The sequence below is a fragment of the Leopardus geoffroyi genome, chromosome A2 (genome assembly GCF_018350155.1).
Source record: "Leopardus geoffroyi isolate Oge1 chromosome A2, O.geoffroyi_Oge1_pat1.0, whole genome shotgun sequence".
Taxonomy (NCBI): Eukaryota; Metazoa; Chordata; class Mammalia; order Carnivora; family Felidae; genus Leopardus; species Leopardus geoffroyi.
In genome coordinates this window covers 87,610,415-87,633,453 of record NC_059331.1, presented here as the reverse complement: position 1 = coordinate 87,633,453, position 23,039 = coordinate 87,610,415, and the positions used below count along the sequence as shown (strand labels likewise).

Below are 23,039 nucleotides of genomic sequence, written 5' to 3'. Positions count from 1 at the left end.
ACTAATGTTAAAATACACAGCTCCCCAACTACTATGGGCTCTGCAGAATAACTGTACCCCAGGTGCTTGTCATAGTATAATCCCAAACTAGCCTCAGGTTGAATAAAGCTTTTCTAAAAACTTGGCCAAGATAATTATCATGGAGGTTTGCTTGAGAAATGTCCTTTCTACTCATTCTTCTTGATCTTCTTAAATGTTCTCTAGGACTGAAGCAGAGCATCAGAGAGCCATCTCCCTGGACACTATTATGTTGCCTCTTACACCCCCTCACCATTTTGATTGCTTTTCGTGAATTGGACTTTGTCGCCCTCCCACCAGCTTTTATTAAGGATATGTTAGGAAATATGATTATATATTGGATCCATTTCTAGTCTCATAGTCACATTAGTTTGACTAAATAGTTTTAGCCAGTTATCATAAAGAAAAACTCCAGCTTTAGGAATGATTTGGTGGAAATAGTAAATTACTGTAATATCCTTTCAACTTTATCAGTAGAAACTATTTTAAGCTTCAGACTTGATTTTATACAACATTCTAAGAATATTTAATTTGACACACTATCTACTCAAGGATACTTTTGAGATTAAAATATAATAAATTTTATTATTTAAAATAACACCTGTTCAAATAATTAGGATGCCAGAATGGCCTTAAAAGTATCAAGAATTGGGGCATCTGGGTGGCTCAGTCAGTTAAGCGTTGGACTTTGGCTCAGGTCACGATCTCCTGGTCCATGGGTTTGTGCCCCACATCGGACTCTGTGCTGACAGCTCAGAGCCTGGAGCCTGCTTTGGATTCTGTGTCTCCCTCTCTGTCTCTGCCCTTACCCCACCTGCTCTCTGTTTCTCTGTCTCTGTCAAATATAAATAAACATTAAAATAAATATAAAAAAAGTATCAAGCGGCATGCACAGATCTTACTGAAAGTTTTCCCAGGGATTCAGGGCCCGAGTGTTATGCTCAATTAAGAGAATAAAATAGGGCTAAGTGTAGCAAAGTGAGCAGGAGCCTTGGTAGCAAGCTTTGAAAAATCAAAGCCAAAGCCAAACCACCACCACCACCAGCACCACAACAACAAAGCAGGTTTAAAGTAATAGGATGGGGCCTCGGTGCATGGTGAGGGATGTGCTTTTTTTTCAAGGTTTTTACAGTAATGACGGTGTCTCTGGATTTACCTTCAAGAGCTCTGTACCTCGCTTGGCCCTTGGCCACAATGTTGATTTTATTTTCACTTATTTTTGTTCATGTGCACCTATTTTAGTACTTCTGTAACATACATCCCATGTTTGAAATTGACATTACCATGAGAGAATTAAAGTCTATTTTGTACGAATTCAAGATAACACTTGTTAATAAGAGCTAGTGATTAAAGGAGTAAAACAAATAGAGTTCTGTGGAATCTTAGTAGTTGATAAGGGCACCGCAGAATTAAGTAATCCTCAGAAAGAGAAAGGAAATTTTCACCTTAGAAAACCAGTCTTTGATGTGGCATCATGTAGTGTTAGCATATTGATTAATTTCTTCACAAAATCACATTTTTTATATTTGTTATAGCCATAATTATATAAATGATTATAAATGTTGAGAGATTATCCAAACAAAAAACGATATTTTTTCATATACCCAAATCCTGACAGAATACCGAGTGAAAATGAAATTGGCTTAATCTCAAGGTGTCAGTTTTTCTGATTTTATTTTTACATTGCCTGCCAAAATATATTCACGTTTTAAAGTAGTCTATTCGGTCTAGGATGATAACATCTCCAGTGCTTTTTACAACTAGTGTGGTGAGATTACCTTGACTTTAAATGCAAACCTAAAAGAACACATCACCCAAATGCATTTGGAAAAGGATTCTTCCGAAATAAGGATTGATTGTGTCATTAGAATATTGCTCCTTCAGTTTTCTCTTTTGCCAAGACCTTATTCATACCTGCAATGTCATGCCACATTTCATTAAGTTTAGTTGTTTTAAATAATTATATAATACATACATATATAAATATATACCCTTAAAAATTTGGGCGAAATGCACCAAAATATAGTTTTTAGTCAGATCTGTATTATTTATTGTAAGGTCTTATTATGTATTAGTTAGCAAAGTGTTAACATATGTAACATTTCTTTTTCCTAATTTCTAGGAAATCAAATAGAATCAAATAAAATGTGAAATAATTCTAATAAGCTAAACATGAGCTAGCATATTGCTGATATGAAATATATTTAATTCAATAATGTGAGAAGGAATATATAAGGATTTCTTTTGTTTTAAATCCTATGGTTTTATTTATTAGAAAGATAGGTTTAAAAACTGGGTCACCTGCTAATTACATCACACACACACACACACACACACACACACACACACACACACAGAGGAAGAATAAACCAAAAATTCAGAGAGTAGTTTTAAGGGGCTTGTGGGTGGCTCAGTCACTTAAGAGTACAACTCGTGATCTTGGCTCAGGTTGTGATCTCAGGGTAGGTGAAATCAAGCATCATGTCAAGCTCTGTGCTGACCATGTGGAGCCTGTTTGGGATTCTCTCTCCCCTCTCTCTCTGGCCCTCCCCTGCTTGCACATATGCCTTATGCCTTATTTCTCTCAAAAGAACATTTTTTTTCAAAAAAAAAAAGAGTCATTTTAATTTTGCCTTAAAACTTGATTACAGGGGCACCTGGGTGGCTCAGTCGGTTGAGTGCCTGACTTCAGCTTAGGTCATGATCTTACAGTTCATAGGTTCAAGTCCTGCGTCTGGGTCTGTGCTGATAGTGCAGAGCCTGGAGCCTGCTTCAGATTCCCTCTCTCTCTCTCTCTCTCTCTCTCTCTCTCTCTCTCTCTCTGTCTCTCTCTCTCTTTCTCTGCCCCTCCCCCACTCAAGCTGTGTTTCTCTCTCTCAAAAAGCAAGCATTAAATAAATTTGATTACATAAAATGAGTATATAAAATACATTAAGATTAACAAATAATATTATCTTTAAAAGGTCAGAAGATTCCTAAGCCTGATGTAAATAAAGAATAACTATGGATAACCCCATTTAAAGCTATGTTTTAAAAATAGTACTAAAAGTAAACCTAAAGACTGTTTTATAGATTATCAAGTTACTTTTACCTTACCGTTCCCCACAATGAATCAAGAAATAAAATAGAATAGATATGAATATGATAACTCTAATTTTGCTGGAAGAAAATTAAACTACAGAGAGATTAGCTTTTAAAATCCTCCTAGATAATAAAATTGTATCTTAAATTTTACTATTTCATTAATAATTTTTATTTAGCATCTGTTATGTATCACTATAAAGTGAAGGCATAGAAGTTAATTGTGGATCCTGACCTTGTAACATGCAGCCAATAAATATTTTGAAATTATATTTTAAATGCATAGATTGTTTCAGAATATTAGTAATATTAAAATGTGAGTAAAATGTGTGTCCTTATTTATGGGAAGCTCTACATTGTATACCATAACTTTTATAAATATGTGTCTCAATACTAGATAGCCAGTCCAGTTTAATAATTACATAACATACACACACACATATATATATATAGCTATACAATATAGTTGTATACAATTATACAATATATAATTATGTTTATAAAATATTTTTTATGTCTGCAGAGAATGAACTTATTTTTTTCCTCTCTCTTCATGTATCTGCAGTCCCTATGAGCACATAACCAAAAACATTCAAAAAATTTAATGCCAAACACAGAAATCACCATTACAATTTTAAAGATACAAAAGCCTGTAGTAATCACCCACAATGGCCAGCGACACTAGAATTGCACAGAATCAGATAGAATGAGGCACAGGGGGAGGGCCCTTTGTGGCCCACAGCTGCCACACTTCCATGCACCCCCTCTGCCAGAACCCCCACGCATCCTCCCAGGGCTCTTCTGTGGATCCAGACAGACACACAGACAGGTAAGTATGCCACAAATCAGATTCAGCTGCCCTGAATATATACTAAGTGTCACATGTCCCAGTTAAACTAAATAGTATATTTAATTTTTGCTTCCCTTTAAAAAAAAAACATCAAGCATTAATACCTTAAGTTTAAAATATTTCTTGAGCCTGGTACACAGAGTAAAGGGAATATTCTGGGACACATATAGTACAGGTATAAGATAATTTATGGAAATGTAAGAAAGCAAAGTCCCATTTATTGAGAATCTGCTGTATTGCAGTCATTACTCCCTTTCTATATATAGTCATAATAAATTCACTGTTAAACTTGCTCCTCAGCCAAGCTTGCATGTTGTCTGGCTAACATTATTTCATGGTTCAGCCCAGATGTCACTTCCTCTGTAAAGGACTTGACTCTTGCTGTCCCCTGCTGTACATGAGTTGCATCTTCATTGTGTTTGCAGAGTGCTTTCCATTGACTTTTACTATAAGGATACTGAGATTATGTTTATTTCTTGTAGACCTTGGGCTCACTATAATAAGCAACTATGTTTTTATGTATTAATAAAGGGCACCCAGTACAGTATCTAGTGAGAATATGTAGAATGATACACTAATTGAATGAACTGTTTGAGTATGATATCCCAGTAGCTTCTCCAGAAATAAAATTTTTCATGATACATTCTATATATGCATCAATATACAAAGCATATAGAAAGCTCTTACTGTTCACTTACATCTTAACCAATTTTCCATTTTAAAAACTAGGAAAAAAGAAAGGGAAACATACTGGGCCTCATTCTATAGTAACTAGTTCACATAAAGTCTAATTATTTAATACTCTATGTGGAAAAAAAAAATTATACCCACATGTAAGTGTTTCAAAATCTAATGTTATCCAAAGCAATATTCTAACATGGAACTTGAATTTAATTCTAGGGTTTCATTTCATTTATGGTTTTTTGTTAATGTTTATTTATGTATTTTTAGAGAGAGAGAGGGAGAGAGAGCACATGCATGCCAGCATGAGAGTAAGAGAGGGACAGAGAGAGAGAGGGAGAGAGAGAATCCCAAGCAGGCTCCACACTGTCAGTGCAGAGCTTGACTTGGGGCTCGATCTCAGAAACTGTGAGGTCGTGACCTGAGCGGATATCAAGAGTTGGACACGGGGCGCCTGGGTGGCGCAGTCGGTTAAGCGTCCGACTTCAGCCAGGTCACGATCTCGCGGTCCGTGAGTTCGAGCCCCGCGTCGGGCTCTGGGCTGATGGCTCGGAGCCTGGAGCCTGTTTCTGATTCTGTGTCTCCCTCTCTCTCTGCACCTCCCCCATTCATGCTCTGTCTCTCTCTGTCCCAAAAATAAATAAACATTGAAAAAAAAAAAAATTAAAAAAAAAAAAAAAAAAAAAGAGTTGGACACTTAACTGACTGAGCCACCCAGGTGCCCCTCATTTATGTTTTTAAATGCTTAGACTCGTAACGTAACGAAGAAACCATGTAATATACATCATAACTCACTGTTTTTAGGTATAAGTATGTATTTAATGACAGGTAAAACAATGGCTTGTAGTCAGTTATTCAGGCCACTTGAGAAAAATTCACAGCAGTTATTGCAAAGATGAGAGGGACAAAGCAAGAAATTAAGAATGCAATATATAAATAGAGTGCTCCGTTCATTTGTAAATAGAGACATATCTGCCAGTCTTTTTGAGATACATGTTGTTTAACCTCGTGTACTATTTGGCAGTGTTGCCTTTCGCTTCCTTGAAATTCTCATCTTTCTTCACGTGAGTTTACTAAACACTGCTGGTTTTCCTCTCCGTTTCTTGAATGATCTTGTTTACTCTGCTTTGCTGGTGTCCCTTGTCTAAACAGAGCTATTCTCAAAGAGTCTGGGCCCCTGTTATCTTCTTTTGCACATCACCTTTAGGAAATCCCACCTCTAACTCTGACTTAAGTGTCCTTTATACTCTTTAAAACCTGAATCCATGAGCTATGGCCTCATCTCTGAGATCTTCCACTTACTGGCTTTAGATATTGATCATGATGTGACTTCTAAGTTTTTACACTTCAGTTTCTTCTGTACAGTGAACATGATTGTAGAAATTGCCTCCTCGGATTGTCATGAGTAGCAAATGAGATACGTATATTCACTCCCAGGACCTGTTCCTCCTGCATTTTTAAATCTTTAGGTTCCCTGTAAATTAAGACAGTTTTTCGTGGTGATGTCAGTTCCCTCTTTGTGTTTCTTCTGTTGTCGCCCGTGTCACCTCTGCAAGCTTCTAAAGTCCGCAGTGCAGTCCACAGTCATTCCTTCAGGGTAAGCTTGTCCTCTTCAAATGCAAGCAGCCTAGGGAAGTTACATGCTAAATGGAAATCTAGCTGACTGTTAAAAAGGGGAATTCTGTCTTTTAGTTCTACTTTTCAGCCAAGCACACTGTACACACTTCAAGCCTCAGAAAGCAGTGTTGATTTTTTCAAGCATACATTTCTTTATCAGCTTCTTTCTCAGATGACAGATGCAATCATACCACTTTCTGACTCAGAAATATTGATTCGACTCTGCTGAGCATTTCAGGCTGTGAGAATCCAGCTGACTTCCCCATGTAGCAGTTCTGCCTCTGCCTCTCCTGTGTTCAAAGGGCTTCAGGACGCCATGTGTTCCTGGAAATACTGAGCTGACCTTGAGCAAGAGAGCACCATGGGCAGGTGCGAAAAGTAAGCATTCCATGTGTTTCTGGCAAGACCCTCTCCTTTTCTCTCTCCATTCCTCCCCGCTCACCCCTGACTCATCCCTGGTGTCACATTCTCACTCTCTAGGAAGCACTCGCAGATTTGAGGGGATGGAGAGAGTGATAACAAGAGTTGACTGGGGTGTCTTGGGCTCCTTGAGGTGATTAAGGTGTACAGACTGGATTGACTTCTGGGATTAGCTCCAGTGGACTTTCTAGTGGATGGTAGTTGGGAGGCTGCTGGAATCTGATTATTAGGCTCCATCAGTAAATCTCTCTTGTTCTTTGGCAGGAAATCAGTTGAACTTATACTCTTTATTCAAAATCTGGTTTATGTGGGCTGGTCTGTTCTTTCTGTTGTTATGTGTCCATTAAGCTAGAGTGTAGTTCTAAGATTACTAGTTAATTCATTGCAGCAATGAACAGGATAATGGTAATGTTTTTGCTGCCTAATATTTAATTATATTTTGCCACTTTGACTTTCTGTAATATCCAACCTTCCAGTGTCAGTCGCTCTTCACCACATCCCATCTCTTCACTGGCTCTAGAACCAGAAACAACACCACATGTGGAAGTGGAACCTACTTGAAATATCTATTCTTCCCTGAATTCTGTGAATCACTAATGACTCTTCAGGCTTACCAGGGCAACATCTACCAATTTGCTGCCAGCAATATAATGCTTAGCCAAAGAATGAGCTCTGAATGTCCTGAATGTGTAATATATATTATTGGCCTGTTGTTGAGTACCAGACAGTGAAGTAAATGCATAGTATGTTATTTATGGAATTAAATAAACTACTTTAATTACTCCCTATTCCCTTGCACTGACATTCTGACTTCTGTTCACATTGTTGTATTTGCAATATTTCTTTAATAGTGGGCTCATTAAGTAAATTGTAGTACATCCACAAAGTTGGTTATTGCATCATCATTAAGAACTATAGTCTTGTGGCCCCTGGGTGGCTCAGTCGATTAAGCATCCGACTTCGGCTCAGGTCATGATCTCGTGGTCCGTGAGTTCGAGCCCCGCGTCGGGCTCTGTCTGACAGCTCAGAGCCTGGAGCCTGTTTCAGATTCTGTGTCTCCCTCTCTCTCTGACCCTCCCCCGTTCATGCTCTGTCTCTCCCTGTCTCAAAAATAAATGTTAAAAAAAAAAAAAAAAGAACTACAGTCTTAAAAAATATTTAAGGGCATCAGAATATTCATGGTAATGTTTGGTAATAGTTTCAAATGGTCCAAAAATTTTTCATTAACAGGTAGTCCTGTAAAAAAGAAATTATATATGCATTTATTTATGTATGTAAATATATAGTTTTAAATACAAATGGAGTTCAGGTTCAATACATGAGACTTGAACAGCTTGAAGAAATAACTAGCTTTATTTTATTTATTTATTTTTTTTAAACATTTATTTATTTTTGAGACAGAGAGAGACAGAGCATGAACGGGGGAGGGTCAGAGAGAGAGGGAGACACGGAATCTGAAACAGGCTCCAGGCTCTGAGCTGTCAGCACAGAGCCTGACGCGGGGCTCGAACTCACGGACCGCGAGATCATGACCTGAGCTGAAGTAGGCCGCTTACCCGACTAAGCCACCCAGGCGCCCCAGAAATAACTAGCTTTAAAACAGATGCCTGTAGTCCTGCCCTGAATGTTGTCCTGAATGTTCTTGAATGTTTACTTAAATTAGATTTTTTCCTGTTTTTTTAAAGTTTATTTATTTATTTTAAGAGAGAGAGTGTGTGTGCAAGTTGAGGAGGGGCAGAGAGGGAGAGAGAGATTCTTAATGCAGGGCTCAATCCCACAAACCTTGAGATCATGACCTGAGCTGAAATCAAGAGTCGGACATTTAACCAAATGAACCACCCAGGCGCTCCTTGAATTTTTTTTTCTTCTCCCTCCTGGTTTCAGCCTAGACTCTAGAACAGATCATTATGTTCCTTATATGAATCATAAATGAATGTATATGAATATATATTTATTGTATTTTTTGGTTCTTATATAATTATATTTGCCCTTCTAACAGCAAATACTATATATTTAGCAATTAATATGGATGTCGTAGCAAATAAGTGACAAATATTACATGAATGAATTGAATAGCACTGCTTGAAAATCTTACTGAGATTTCTTGATATTGATTAGCTATTAAATGTGAAGTAAAAAGCTAAAAAGAATATTCAAATTTTTATGAACTCTTTATATTTTGGGTATATAAAAGTCATATTCTACTTTTTAAAAATTGGCCTCATTGTAGGGCCTTTACTCAATTTTTACTTAAAAGCTGAACTACTGAAGGGAGTGTATACTGATGATTCACAACCTGCATTTGGCACAGATCAGTTTTGTTGGTTTGTTTGTTGGTTGGAAGATATAAAGGAGTTTGAAACAAGTTTCAAGTAATGATAGTATTCCATTTCTTTAGTTGAATCAGTCGTTCACGGGGGTTCATTGCAAACTTATTCTTTCTATCCCACCCATATTTCATAGATGATTTTTTCTCTAGGCAGTGTTTACTGGAAAGAATAAAAAGGGGGAAAGCACAATACTATATATAGTTCCAAAATATACAGAAGTAAATAATATATTAAAAGTACACACATATTAAAACCATAAGAAAAAACAAATATCTGACAACACAAAAGTTAAAACAGTGGTTGTTCTTAGAGTATATTGAATAGGATATTATAGCAAAAGTTGTTTTTAATGATACTGTCAGTGTCCTACTTCTTAAGTAGACAGAGAGTACATGGATGTTCAACCCTTTTAAAATGTGTATTGTATATGTATGTCACAAATTATTTTTGATGATTGTCTTTAACATTTCACCTTTAAAAAAAAACCCCAAACTTTACAGATAACCCATTTATGCATGTCACACTGATAGAACCAAAGATAGTCCCTCTTTCTTTGGAATTCCAGTTAAGTGTACTTTGCCATGCAACTTGAGATCTGAAATAGACTATTAAAATTACTCTGCACACATACAAAGATTACTGGATAAAAATGGAAAACATCATCGCCCCTTGAATAACACTTGACTCACCCTGACTGTATCAGTTAGACTTTACTTAGAGAAACAGAACCACTAGGAAGTATAGAATCTGTATAATAAGAGATTTGTTTCAGGGATTTGACCTTAAAACAGTTGTGGGAGCTGGGTAAGTGATTGCTGAAATACATACTGGAGATTGAAAGACGAAGGACAGGCAGAGGAAAGGAAGATGAATTTAAAACCGAGGTGAGCAGAGGAGCGCTTGTGTGGCTCAGTCTCCCCAGAGAGACACTCGCGTGGCTCAGTCCGACTTAAGTTCAGGACATGATCTCTCAGTTCATGAGCTCGAGCCCTGCACTGGATTCTGTGCTGACAGCTCGGAGCCTGGAGCCTGCTTCAGATTCTGTGTCTCCCTCTCTATCTGTTCCTCCTCCACTCACTTGCTCGTTCTCTCAAAAATAAAGATTAAAATAATTTTTTTTAATAAAATAAAATAGGGGTGAACAGGGACAAGCTAGAACCCATGAGGACAGGCCAGAACCCCTGTCTATTCTCACTGTCTCATCCTGAAAGCTAAAGAAGAAGCTGAAGAAGAATCCGGAGGGAAATAGAGCAGCTGCATGCCTGCCTGCTGTCCGAAGCCAAGCAGTAAGTGACATGTGTGAGCTACAACAGTCCCTGGTGACCCCGTCCCAACTTTCTGAGCTTGTAAAAAGCACTCACAGCTGCTGCTTGGCTGCTGCCCTCCCCGTCTCACACAGAATGTCTGTAGCGCCGCATTATAATGGGAAACTAGGAAAGATAATTTTTGTAAATAGAGTTTATCCTAGGCGGGTTTATACCTTGCAAAATCAACACACTGATTCTTTCCTGCAAAAAGCGTTTCCAGTCCTGCACTGCGTTCTACTGCACTGTGGAAGGGCTTACCGCTTACCCAATCTTCCCAGCCACCTTGCTGCATTCTCCATCATCCCGTCAGTCTGGTGCAACCCCTCCCCTTCGTATACATGTCAAGCTCCCTAGTTGGCGGGATTCTGCTGTCTTTGAATATTATATCCATAGTGATCCTTAAATTTGAAAGTTGGGACTGGTTTTTGTTTATCCTGTAAACTGTTCTACAAATTTCATTCAACTGCAGTGTGCTTTAAATAATCTAACTTCCAAATGCATATAGCTGTGTAATCTTAACAAAATTCCTCTGTGATGAAGTGTGTTACAATCTTCAAAATTTGTTATAAAACTCAATTACTCATGGACTGTAGTGCTGACTGTTGACTAAGTTTGCCTTGAAAGGTGTTTTTTTTTTTTTTTTTTTTGGCTTTGATGTAATAACTAACATGCAAAATAAATGTACACCTCTTATAATAGGGACAAAATAAAATACAAGTTTATAAAAGCAGAAGGATGAGAACTGGTTATAAAAAATGAACTTGTCACCATATAAAATACATGGCATATTTTTTAAACTGTTGGTTATTTTTTTATACTAGACATATAAATAACTATCAGCCTAGAATGTAGTGCACTAGAACACTTAATCACAAATAGAAATGACATGAATCCGAAGATAAGCCTTCTCTTTAAGCCTTCCTTTTTTGCTAGAGCTGAGTTAGCTAAAGCCAACACAGTAATTATGTATGATTACCCGTAAGTTTGCATCTTTGGTTACTAGTGAGAAAACAGCTGTGTCTTTGGAGTTGTCCTTTATATACACTACTGGGAGATCAGTTACCCTAATCCCTGTGACTGAACCCAAATCGGATAGATCTGTTAATCAAGCAGTAGTCGTAGTGAGCTCACTCTTCTTGCTTCCCTCTGTACAGATACAAAGATAGAGACAGGGAGGGAGAGAGAGAGGGAAAGGGAGGGAGGGATATGAAGGAAGGGAGGAAGGAAGGAAGACAGTCAGGCAATATAGGGAAATGAGCCTTGTGTGTGTTGTTTTTTTTTTTTAAGTTTTTTTAATGTTTGTTTATTTTTGAGAGAGAGAGAGTGCAAGCAGGAGCGGGGCAGAGAGAGAATGAGACACAGAATCTAAAGCAGGCTCCAGGCTCTGAGTGGTCAGCCCAGAGCCCAATACAGGACTCGAACTCATGAGCTATGAGATTATTGCCTGAGCTGAAGCTGGATGCTCAACCGACTTTGCCGCCCTGGTACCCAGGTGCCCCGCCCTGTGTTGTTTTTATCCATGCAAATCAATACACATATTTGCATAAATGTAAATATATACATATCTTTCTAAAAGGAAACTAAGCCCACTTTTCTTCAAGTTCTGTCAAAGCTGTGTCAATATAATAGAGAGGTATTTTAATTATGCATGTGTGTATTTATATATTATTTATTTAATGCTATTAAAAAAATCAAACACTCAGATTACTTTCCTGGTTTAGAAAAATATACATGAATTATGATGAGAAAGTGACTAGAAAAATGATCCTGGTTTAGTCAAAGAAAAATGGACACAAAAAGAATGTCAAATGAGAATATGCAATTATAATCTAAATATAATTTTACTCCCTGGTGTAATACACATGATTTTAGTTGGCATGTTGCTATTTATGGAAATATCTGTTAATGTAGTTTACATTATATAGAAACTTACACTAAGAGCTTCAAATGAGTGAAATAGAGAGTTTGTGTGGGAATATGGGAGTGTGGGGTTTTATAGAAATAAACATCCACATAAAAGAAAAGGTGAGTAGGGACATGAGCACTGATAAATTTCAACCCAGGCAGGACAACCCCAGTACAAGTTCTTAACAGCACCCAATATTCTGTTAGGTTTCATTATTGATTCTTACCCTTCAAAGTCAGAATTTCATTGAAAATTAATATTTAAAATTTAGCCTATTTGGTTTTTGCTTAGTTTTAATATGAATATTTATGTTCTAATGCATTCTTTTTTTTTTAATTTTTTAATCTTTATTTTTCAGAAAGAGTAAGAGAGCAAAAGCAGGGAAGGGGCAGAGAGAGAGGGGGACAGAGGATCTGAAGCAGGGCTCTGTGCTGACAGCAGAGGAGCCCATGTGGGGCTCAAACTCACAAACTGCGAGGTCTTGACCTGAGCCAAAGTCAGGTGCTTAACCGACTGAGCCATCCAGGTGCCCCTGTTCCAATACATTCCGATATGATTCTTATACCCACACAGAAAATAAATGGGGAATAATCCCAATCAATCATTCACTTATGTATTTTGCATACGAGGTTTTGTTTCATTGATTGTAAGGGGAACAAAAATACTAAGGAAGCTATGCATTCTAGCCAAAAGCAGTATACTAAGAAGAAGAGCTGACACACATCTCATCCATTTTTAGGAGGGACAGAATAAGAATGGAAATATCAGAAATACCTCACTGCATACACTTGTAAAGTGCAGTCTCATGAATGATCAGATTTCTAATACCCTCATTGTGTAGTCTGGCAACTGATTGTGTAATCTGAAAAAAAAAAAAAAAACAGTGCATCAACTGTGAATTCAGTCCTTTTTTTCTTTTACAGATAACAAATAAATTTAGAAATTTAAACAAAAAGTCTGATTTTCAGAATCTCAGCTTGAACTGTAAGAATGTATGGGCTTTAGGTAAAAAGAACAACTTAATCCAAGACTATAGGTTAGACTGATACCAGCGATAAAAGTCTCAGGTAACTTTGCTTCCCAGGTTTTGGACCTGTCAATGAGTAAATAGTGATTTATTTCTTTTTTTTTTTTAATATATGAAATTTATTGTCAAATTGATTTCCATACAACACCCAGTGCTCATCCCAAAAGATGCCCTCTTCAATACCCATCACCCACCCTCCCCTCCCTCCCACCCCCCATCAGCCCTCAGTTTGTTCTCAGTTTTTAAGAGTCTCTTATGCTTTGGTTCTCTCCCAGAGTAAATAGTGATTTCTAACCAGGTTATTAGCATAATTTTCAGATCAAAAAAATAACATTCTGAATAAACAAACACACAGAAACCTATGTAAAATTCTTATCGTTGACTCAAAAACTTAATAGTCGGCTGGAAACTCAAAGATATTAAATATCAGTTCCTGTGATCACTTGGTTTTCCTTCACAGAATTCTGAGTAGGGGGCACCTAATCTCTGCTTAAATACTTTCATCGATGGAAACTATCTGACCTTCCAAATTGGTAGGATTGGTCTTTTCATGAAAATTCACGTTAAGACGCAACTGAGATTTCCCACGTACAAATACCAGTGCTGATGCATGTTTTGCGGCCATCACAGCTCTGCCATTTTAAGTCTAAGGCCGACTTTCAACCTGCTGCAGGTCTTATTATCATGCTTCAGAAATGATACTTAGAAAAATAAATAGGCAGGCCTGGAGTTCTGAGATTTTCCTTAATGGTATTGTTGCTATAGTTACAGCTGAAATGTTACATAAAGCAAATTGCTTATTGATGGAAAAATGCTGAGTAGCATAGCAGCATCCCTTTTCTGGGTTTTTATTGCCTTCATTTCCTACTTTCCTCTTAAGATTAATGGATTTGTGGAGCGTTGTTTTGAACAAGCCCTGATGATTTGATGTTAAAATAAATGCATTTTATTAATATTGTACCAGCTGACAATTGGATATATTCTAGTGTGTTGTGATCAACATGGAGTTGTTTTTTATTCGCTAATTGCTTATCAGAATTTTCCCTACTTGGATATGAATTTGTTATCCTGGTTATAAATGTGGAAACGCTGAATAAAAAGGTGATTGGTCTCATAGTATAGAATCTTCTGAATTTATTGAATACATTTAATAATATGGGTAAAACTTTTATTATGTTTTATACTATTATACTTACATAATACTGAAAATAGAATGTATTTTAAAAACATAGTAAAACAAATGGAAATGATCTGACAGGATCCATAATGATGACTTCTGTTTAAAAAAAAAAAGGCTCCATAAGCATCTGTATTTTTCTGTATATTTTTCTATGTATTTTCTTGTATTTTCTATGCAAGAAACTCAATGCTATAAATGCGTTTAGTATATATATATATATTACATAATATATAACATATATTCATTTTCTGATTGTCTTTCTTTATAAGCAAATATTTAAAGATAAACCTGTAAGTCTTTTGATATTTAACCTTAAGGCAAAATATGAATAATCCTGTCTTTTGCAATTTACAGAAGGAGTTAATGCCATGTGTGGTAAAATCCTTTCAGGTGGTAGAAGTCATATATGGCAGTGATACTTTTTGCATTGAATTCTTGTATAATTTAGGCATCTTGCTTATTTTATCTCCAGTTTGCTACTGGACTAGAAGCATTATGAGTATTTAATGGTGTGGCTGTTGAGGAACTAGGAGGGCAGACGACATTTTATTTTGGACCTAGACATGTAGTGTTTCTTAATTAAATCTCTGAATACAGTGATAACAAAAATCCTTGGGATTATTTTTGGCAAAGAATGCAAAAAAAAAAAAAAGTGAACTATGGTTTTTGACATCTTATGTGATTGTAGAATATTTCCCAAATTATCATTTGTGAAGCCAGTTTTTCTAGTAACTGTGTTTGTATTTAATGATGATACGATAATGACAATACCCGTGCTGTCCAAAATGAACTTTTTTGAAAATTCATTTTTACTCATTGTTAAAATTGATCAGTTTTGCTTTTCTCATGTCTGCTTTCGATTTTACCCTCACTGCTGCTTTTTCTTATCCCCTTTTAATAAATAAAATTTAAATTTGCATGTTTAAAGAAATATACAATTTTTGGTGTTACAATAGTTTCCCCCCTTTTTAGTTCCTTACTGATATTATAACGTCCTCTGCTTGCAGAACTTGCTGGCATTCTAATTTTGGTTCTAGGGCTGCAGAGAAAAGAGACACATGTATAAGGCTGCCAATTCAGCTTTTCTAATTGGTGAAAAAATACTCCTTTGTGATTCATGAATTATCAAATTCCTTATATTCTACGCAGATTCATTAGACAATCCTGTTAAAAGCATTATATGCTTTCCGTTTTCCATATAAATAGATGTAAATAGAATAAATAGATACCTAATAGATACATAAGTGGTAGTTATTTGACATGATAGTAACATCAATTTCCAAAGTAACTTTGGTGACAAAATGTAAAGTCAAAAGAATTAGACCTGTCCTTATGATCTTATTTAAAATGCAAATCAGTAATGCAATTGAGACACCAAGTATAAAAATATCAGGTTTAACTGAATATGGATGGAAGTGTAAGCAAAACACAAATTTGAACTGGCCAGCCAGGCTCTCAGGATAAGATGGTTTTTCTTTTAGACTGACCCTATTATTGCCTTCCCTTTGCCTTTCAGATGGTGGTCATGTGGGTTATCACTGTTTAAGTTTATCAAACATTATTTTAAATTGGGAAAATGAAGCATTTTATGTGACATTATAGATTAAATAGGTTATACCTTTTATCCCATTACCTAAATTTCAAATATATGAAAATGAGTATACTACCTTGAAATAGTTATTTATTTTCTCAATACATTTTCTTTTTTTTTTTTTTATTTAAAAAAAATTGTTTAACATTTATTTGCTTTTGAGAGAGAGACAGAGCGCTAGTGGGGGAGGGGCCGAGAAAGAGGGAGACAGAATCTGAAGGAGGTTCCAGGCTCCCAGCCATCAGCACAGAGCTTGGCGTGGGGCTCGAACTCACGAACCAGCCACAAGATCATAACCTGAGCCGAAGTCGGACACTTAACCGACTAAGCCACCCAGGTGCCCCTCATTTTATTTTCATTTTAATTTCATTTATTTTCATTTTATTTTATTTCATTTATTTTCATTTTAACAAGAGCTATATACCATTGCAGTATCAAAGTAAGAGATGATAACTTTGTAAAAACAATTTGTTCCAAAACCTCAAATAAAATAAACACATTATTATAGTTGATAAAAATTTGCAATGTAATGTTACCTGTATTCCTGCTATATTAAAAACTTCCTAACTTATTTACATTAGGACAAGGCCTGATAGGAATACTTAACACACACCTGCATTTGGTTTTTAGAATCCATGTGACAAAACAGCAGTGATGCAGCTATTTTTGTCTGCTTTTGTTTAAAAAGAAAATGTCAGGTTCTGAATGAAAATATTCTAAACTGTGGCTCAACTGAGTAATGGTTTTTAAAGCCACAGCACGGATTAAGATTGATTTTCTGTAGGTATTATGGCACTGCTTTCTCTAGGGACTATTCAGCACAAGGGCTGGAGCTTTTTGTATTTGACATAAGGGATCAAATCAGTTTCTTTCTTAAGACTTTTATATAAAGTTATTATATAAAGAAGCCACAGTTCACTCTAGAGCTGCTTAGAACTGAAATTAAGAAGGGAATTGGTATTGGATGATCATACACACAAAAAGCAAATGAACCCATAATGCATACTGATGTTTTATCGACAGCATCTTATAAAAAGTAAATAACTGACTTTTGTCTTTACTCTTTAGATAAGCAAATAAGAATTATAATAGCTTACAGATTGCAAAACACTAATTTTTATTAAGCCACCATTATTTAGATATCTAAAAAATTGGAAGCTGAAATAAGAAATAAAACATAGATCCCTGATAATATTCTAGAACAGTAAGTGATTTTTGTCTCTAAATAATTTAAGTAATGTAACTAGAAAGAGTGATTCAATATGAAAAGCAGTTTGAAATTGAACTTCTCAAAAAAACAGTGCAGCATATGAATGCAGTACTCTTTGTGTGACTTCCAACTGTAGTCTTTATAAAATAGGTGTTGATTAAATGTAACCATTAGAATCTACATATATAGCCTTTATTTCTTACATTATAATAGCTGTAAGGTAAGGAAAAAGTGCAACATACATCAATAGGGCAGAAATTCTGCAATATTATTAGTCTAACATAATCAGTCTCCCATGCCATCATTTGTATGTGTTAAGAGAGAGTGATTATCAGAATTCAGCTTGCAAAAGACTCAATCAAGAATTAACCAGTGTATTGAAAAGGCAGATCTTTGTCCCAGTCCAGGATCCTGTTAAAACAATTTTAGCAATTCCTAGGAATTTGCATGTCTTATGACCATCTCAGTTGATTGGTGCAGGTGGCCTATGGATTACACTGAGGAGCAGAAATATAGCAAACTGTTTGACTCAGCGATTCAAAAAACCCTGGGGGATAAGATATCAGACCGCTTGAGCCAGTGATTGCATTTTGCTCAGTTGCATAAGAAATGTGAATATTATTAAGAATGAAATTATTTTTTAGTCCTAAAGCAGATAGAGAATTATGTACAGGTGACTCTTGAAAACTTTCATGTACCTTGTGAAGTTTTACTCTGGTCGATAGAGGCACATTTGACCCTCGTCAAGAGATAGGAGATTGTACATTAAATCCTAAAAGAGCTCTTGATTAATTGCAGTTAAAAGAAAATGACCATAAAATTTAATAGTTTTGTGTAAATATATGATGGAAATACTAATTTTAAAGCCACCAAGCTCGAAAATACGGTGTTTGGAACAAATGTAGATTTTTCACCAAAAAAAATGTATGTGTGTATATATATATATGTACATATATATATTCATTCCGTGGCTCCATCTTTAGTGCTATATACATATTATATGTAATATATAATAATATATATATTCTTTCTTATGGGGAAGAGAATGAATTGCCAATCTCTAATATGGAAAATAATATGAGGAAAATATTCCTCATATTTTTAGATTATAAATAGTCTTTTTGCAGTCTTCCTTAGAAGTCACTATTTCATTGGTTTGGAAAACAATCTACTTTCTCCCTGTACAGAAAAGCAACTAGAAATCACCAGATGTTAACCTTGGTATATGCAACCAAAGTGGTGCGTTATAATATAGTTAATCTATTCATTGCTGTTTCATTTGCAGATTCAAGAATGGCTTTGTTTAAATTGCCAAACCCAGAGAGCAATATCAGGACAGCTTGGAGATATGGGCAAAATGCCGCCTACACCTTCAGCACCAAAAGCCTCCCCTATGCCTGTCCCTCCAGAACAACCATCTCAGAAAACAGCAATGCCTACTCAAGTAAAAGTGAAAAAGAAGGAACAAGAAGTAAAAACAGAAGCTGAACAAATCATTCCAGAAAAAGTGAAAGAGATACCATCAGTGGAAAAGGTTGTCCCGAAGGGGACCACAGACCACAAACAAGAGAGTAAACTAGAGAAAACTTCAGCCCCTGAAGACAAAAAGCCACTCCCAGAAGAAAAAAAGCCCCCTCTTGAAGAAGAAAAGCCACCCACTGAAGACAAAAAGTTACCTCCAGGAACAAAAACAGCTCTGGAGGAGGAACAGAAACAAGACTTAGCTAAAACTCAAGTACCAACTGCTGAGGAAAAGCCTGAAGGCAGAGTGACTCCACAGGTTGTACAAGAGAAGCTACCACAGACCAAGATGGAAGACAAACCCTCTGGCCCACCTCCAAGTTTGTCAAAGGAAGATGATGAGGTGCCTCAAAAAATTAAAGACCAGCCACAGGCAGCACGCCCAGCAAAGCCTGATCAGGTGGAACCTGGGAAAGAAAAAACAGTAAGTTATGTTTTCCTATCTTTGCACTCTGTTAGGTATATAAAACTTACAGATTTTTACCAAAGTACACAGAGTGCTTACTGCTAATTATGGAAGTGAAAGCCTTCAGTTAAAAGCACTTTCAGAAAAGTGTAACAATTGTTGTCGAAATGAACAAATTTGGCATTCTGACAGCTTAATCTAATTTAAATAAAGCAGAGATAGCAGATTGATTTTTCTAGCTTTTATGCATATCTAATAATTTACCAAAATTCTTTAGGGTGATAAAAATAGTTTCTTACAACTTTAAGGTTCTTCTTCTCTCCGCTATGAACATAAAATCAGTATCTACCTTTAACATAAAATAATATGTGTCTTAAGTTTCTATTTACTTAGTCACTTGGTTAAGCAAAAGTCAACAAGTTCCTTTTCATTTGAAAGCCTCTTAAGGTATGATCAGCCATTGAAAGGTCTAAATAATTGTGGTTGCCAAAAAAAAAAAAAAAGTGTGACTAAAATTTAGGACAAAAGTCATTTTCCGTAAAAGTTAATTGTAGTATTTAACATGATTTTTATATGATGTACTCTACTTGTTTAATATTGAAGGATTATTTATAGTCCAGGCATAATCTGGAATAATATATACATATTTTTTTCTTTAGTGCAAACTTTTAAGGGTATCTACCCGTCTTAACCACTATCTGCACAAGCAGCAGTGTTATTTTTCGAAGAATTCTGATTGTTTGAGAGCTACACCAGGTCTTACATCATATTTGGTTGAATAATTTTAATTCACAGATAACAACAATGACTTGAAGGAAAATGAAATGATTTATTAATATTAAAAGTTAATATTAGGGCTCTAATTAGAATCTGTAGTGCATCCCAACTCTTAGTTGCTTTTTTGGTCATTTACAGTTTTAACACTTGGTTTAGTAACCGATCTCTGATATATGATATACCAGATAAATAAAATACATCATCTCATATATATCACATATATCATATATACAAAATATGATACATCACTTGTAATATGATGCATCACTCACAGATAATTCATCATTGGTCTCCCCTCATAACATAAATGAGTTTATCAGAGTCAGAAAGAGCAGGTACCTGTATATTCTTCATTCTATGCCGGGATGTAGTATCACCATCACCACCCATTACTGCTTGTAGCCTACCACTTTGCACAACCTGATGACTTTTACCATTTCTCCCTTTGTAAAACGGCCCTTGGCTTTCATAACCCTTCCCTTTTTGTTCTCTTTTGGTCTTTCTGATCATACTTTATGAGTTCTACGTTGACTCCCTGTATCACTTTCTTTCCTCATTTCTGTAAGAGGAGATTTTCTTTGTATTTTGCTTCATTTTTGTTTTGGGTATTGTCTTCTTTGTTCTTAGGAGAGCCCCATGAACAATTGTTAAGTCTACCTGTGCACCTTCTTCCCCTCTTTTGAGTATCAGATCTGCAGTTTCAAATACTCAGTAGATGTTCCACTTCAAAGCCTCACTGTAAACTGGAACTCAGTATGCTGGAATTTTATCTACACTCTCTAGAGGCTTTTTCTGCTCCTGACTTTCTGTTTCTGGTAACGGCAGCATCACTCACCTGCCTCTACCTTCCTGATCACTACCCTTCTGAGAGATCTGAGGCTTCTTCTTACTGCCTGCCCTTTGCTCTCGGCATCCAATTCATCACATTCCTGTCTGTTAGTTCCTATTCCTGAGCACACTCTTAATTATGGCCTTCATGACCTTTCATCAGTGATTTGAGTAATCTAATTACTGGTCACTGTGCCTTCTCTTTCTCCTTTCCTCCATATATAATTGTCAGATAATTATTTTGTAGGGTGCACGTAATTTCACTTTATCACTCAGATATTGCTAATGCTTCTCCATTGCTTGCTAAATAGAATCTAAATGAGAAATATCCAGATATTTTGTTAATGCACTTTTTATTTTACACCTTTATCACTTCCTTTTTGTTGTGTCTTTTTATCACTACTTTTAATATTATTTTATAACCTTAATGTGTGTTACTTATTTGTAAATTAAATGTGTACAGTGATTTATTAATGTATAAAACATTCACAAAAATATAAAATGAAATAGACTAAAATTGTTTTTATTATAATTATTTAAATACAGTTACATTTGATCACAATAAAATATGATTAATAATAGTACTTTAGAGAGAACATGGATTGCGCTTCAGTATTTTTGAAAATCTTGGTCTGCAATTTTATGATAGAGTTATCTTAAATTCAGCTTCTAAGTTAAGCTTATTTTGATATTTTGATATTTAGTTCTAATGACTATCCATAACAAGAAAGATAATCCACAAAGATATGTCAGAATTGGAAGAAGCAGATCAGAGTTTGTACTTCCCAAATCTTGCTACCTATTCTCTAAGTTTGAAACTGAAAATAATTTTTTAATTGTGGAAATTCCACAGGTAAATGTTTATCTTCCATGAGACCAATAGTTATTTGTTCTTGTTCTGTCAGAAAATACGGTATTTAAAATATATATATATATATATATATATATATATATATATATATATACACATACATACATATATATATATACACATACACACACACACATACACACACACATACACACACATACACACACACATATGAATGAATTGCTTTAAAATCCACTGGGGTTCTTCATTTGGAAGGGTTAGAAACAGATGAGAATATTCTGTTTAAAACGTATTAAATGAGCAGATACGACAGCTTTTAAAAATGACATATGTTATTTTATATAGCATAATCACATGGTTTCCACATAGCTCTTTTCAAAGGACTGTTTTCACACCATAATTCTCTTCAAGAACAGCTAGTGTTTGTTTTTTCTAAGTACTTAATAAGTACCATATTGCTGATAACCAGAGTTTACTTTCTCCTATATACTTTATTCCCCTCCATCATTCCATTTACTTTATAGCATCTAGTAAGTGGTATATTACTGATAACCACTTGTCATCACCAAAAAGTTGAACAAACTTGGGATAATCCTATTTTTGTCAAAAAAGATCCATCTTCATATTCTACAGCTTTTTAAATTAATTTCCTATATATAATCAGTAAACCTCTGTGATTTAAATAACTTTAGAGTTATTCTCTATCCCAGTACAAAATACACAAAATATATATTCTTCAAAATATAAAGGTCTCATCAGTATACAAAACATTTGTCACATCTGGAAAATCCAGAGGTCTTCTGTCCAAATCTGACCTACTTATAACAGATGTAGTAAATGAATTTCACAGGTATACTGCAATCTCTGTATTCTTACCCTTTTTAAAAGAATAATTCCAATCAAAGAAAAAGCCACTCTTCAGTAGCTAATATACAGTTTTTTCATAAAAAAATAAATATGTATACCTGAAACCATTCAATATTGTGAGGCTTACTTCTTTGGCATAGTTTTCCTTATTGGCTTACAGTAGTACTTTAAGTATTTTATTATTAAAGCAGAAATAGTAAATATTATAAACTGAACATATTAGAAATATCTACACTTTAATTCTGTTATTACCAAAAGTTTTGCTACTTACTTTGTTCTAAAAATTTCTCTCAAGCCTTCCTGTTATTTCTGTAGTCTTTCCAACAATATTGGCTGACAAGAAATACAGTTTAATTTGTCACCATATCATTTCATACATATTACCGAATCCAATTTTATCCAAATGATGTGTAGCTTTTTTTTCTTTTATTATGAAATAAGAAAAATCAAAAGCTTCTAAATGTTTATTATGTAATTTATTGAAAGTTGGTAAAGTACTGGAATATTTATTTTCAGAAAATTTTAGAGGTCTGTGTTGATGCCACAATATCACTTGCTGTTGTGCTAAAGCTTACGTTGTGTTTAGGTAA

At 35.3% G+C, this 23,039-nt stretch overlaps 1 protein-coding gene across 9 annotated transcripts in view; it reads left to right on the top strand.

Moving 5' to 3' along the window:
- The window catches only part of PCLO (piccolo presynaptic cytomatrix protein), a 419,978-nt gene that overhangs the window by 182,064 nt on the left and 214,875 nt on the right, over positions 1-23,039 (top strand). For all 9 annotated transcript variants that reach the window (XR_006716260.1, XM_045494642.1, XM_045494638.1 and 6 more), the window contains exon 4: positions 18,504-19,163. Coding sequence is in view for 8 of the 9 variants with exons in the window: in XM_045494642.1 (XP_045350598.1) it covers positions 18,504-19,163 (660 nt within the window). In the remaining variant the exon portion in view is untranslated. The remainder of the gene's footprint in view (positions 1-18,503; positions 19,164-23,039) is intronic.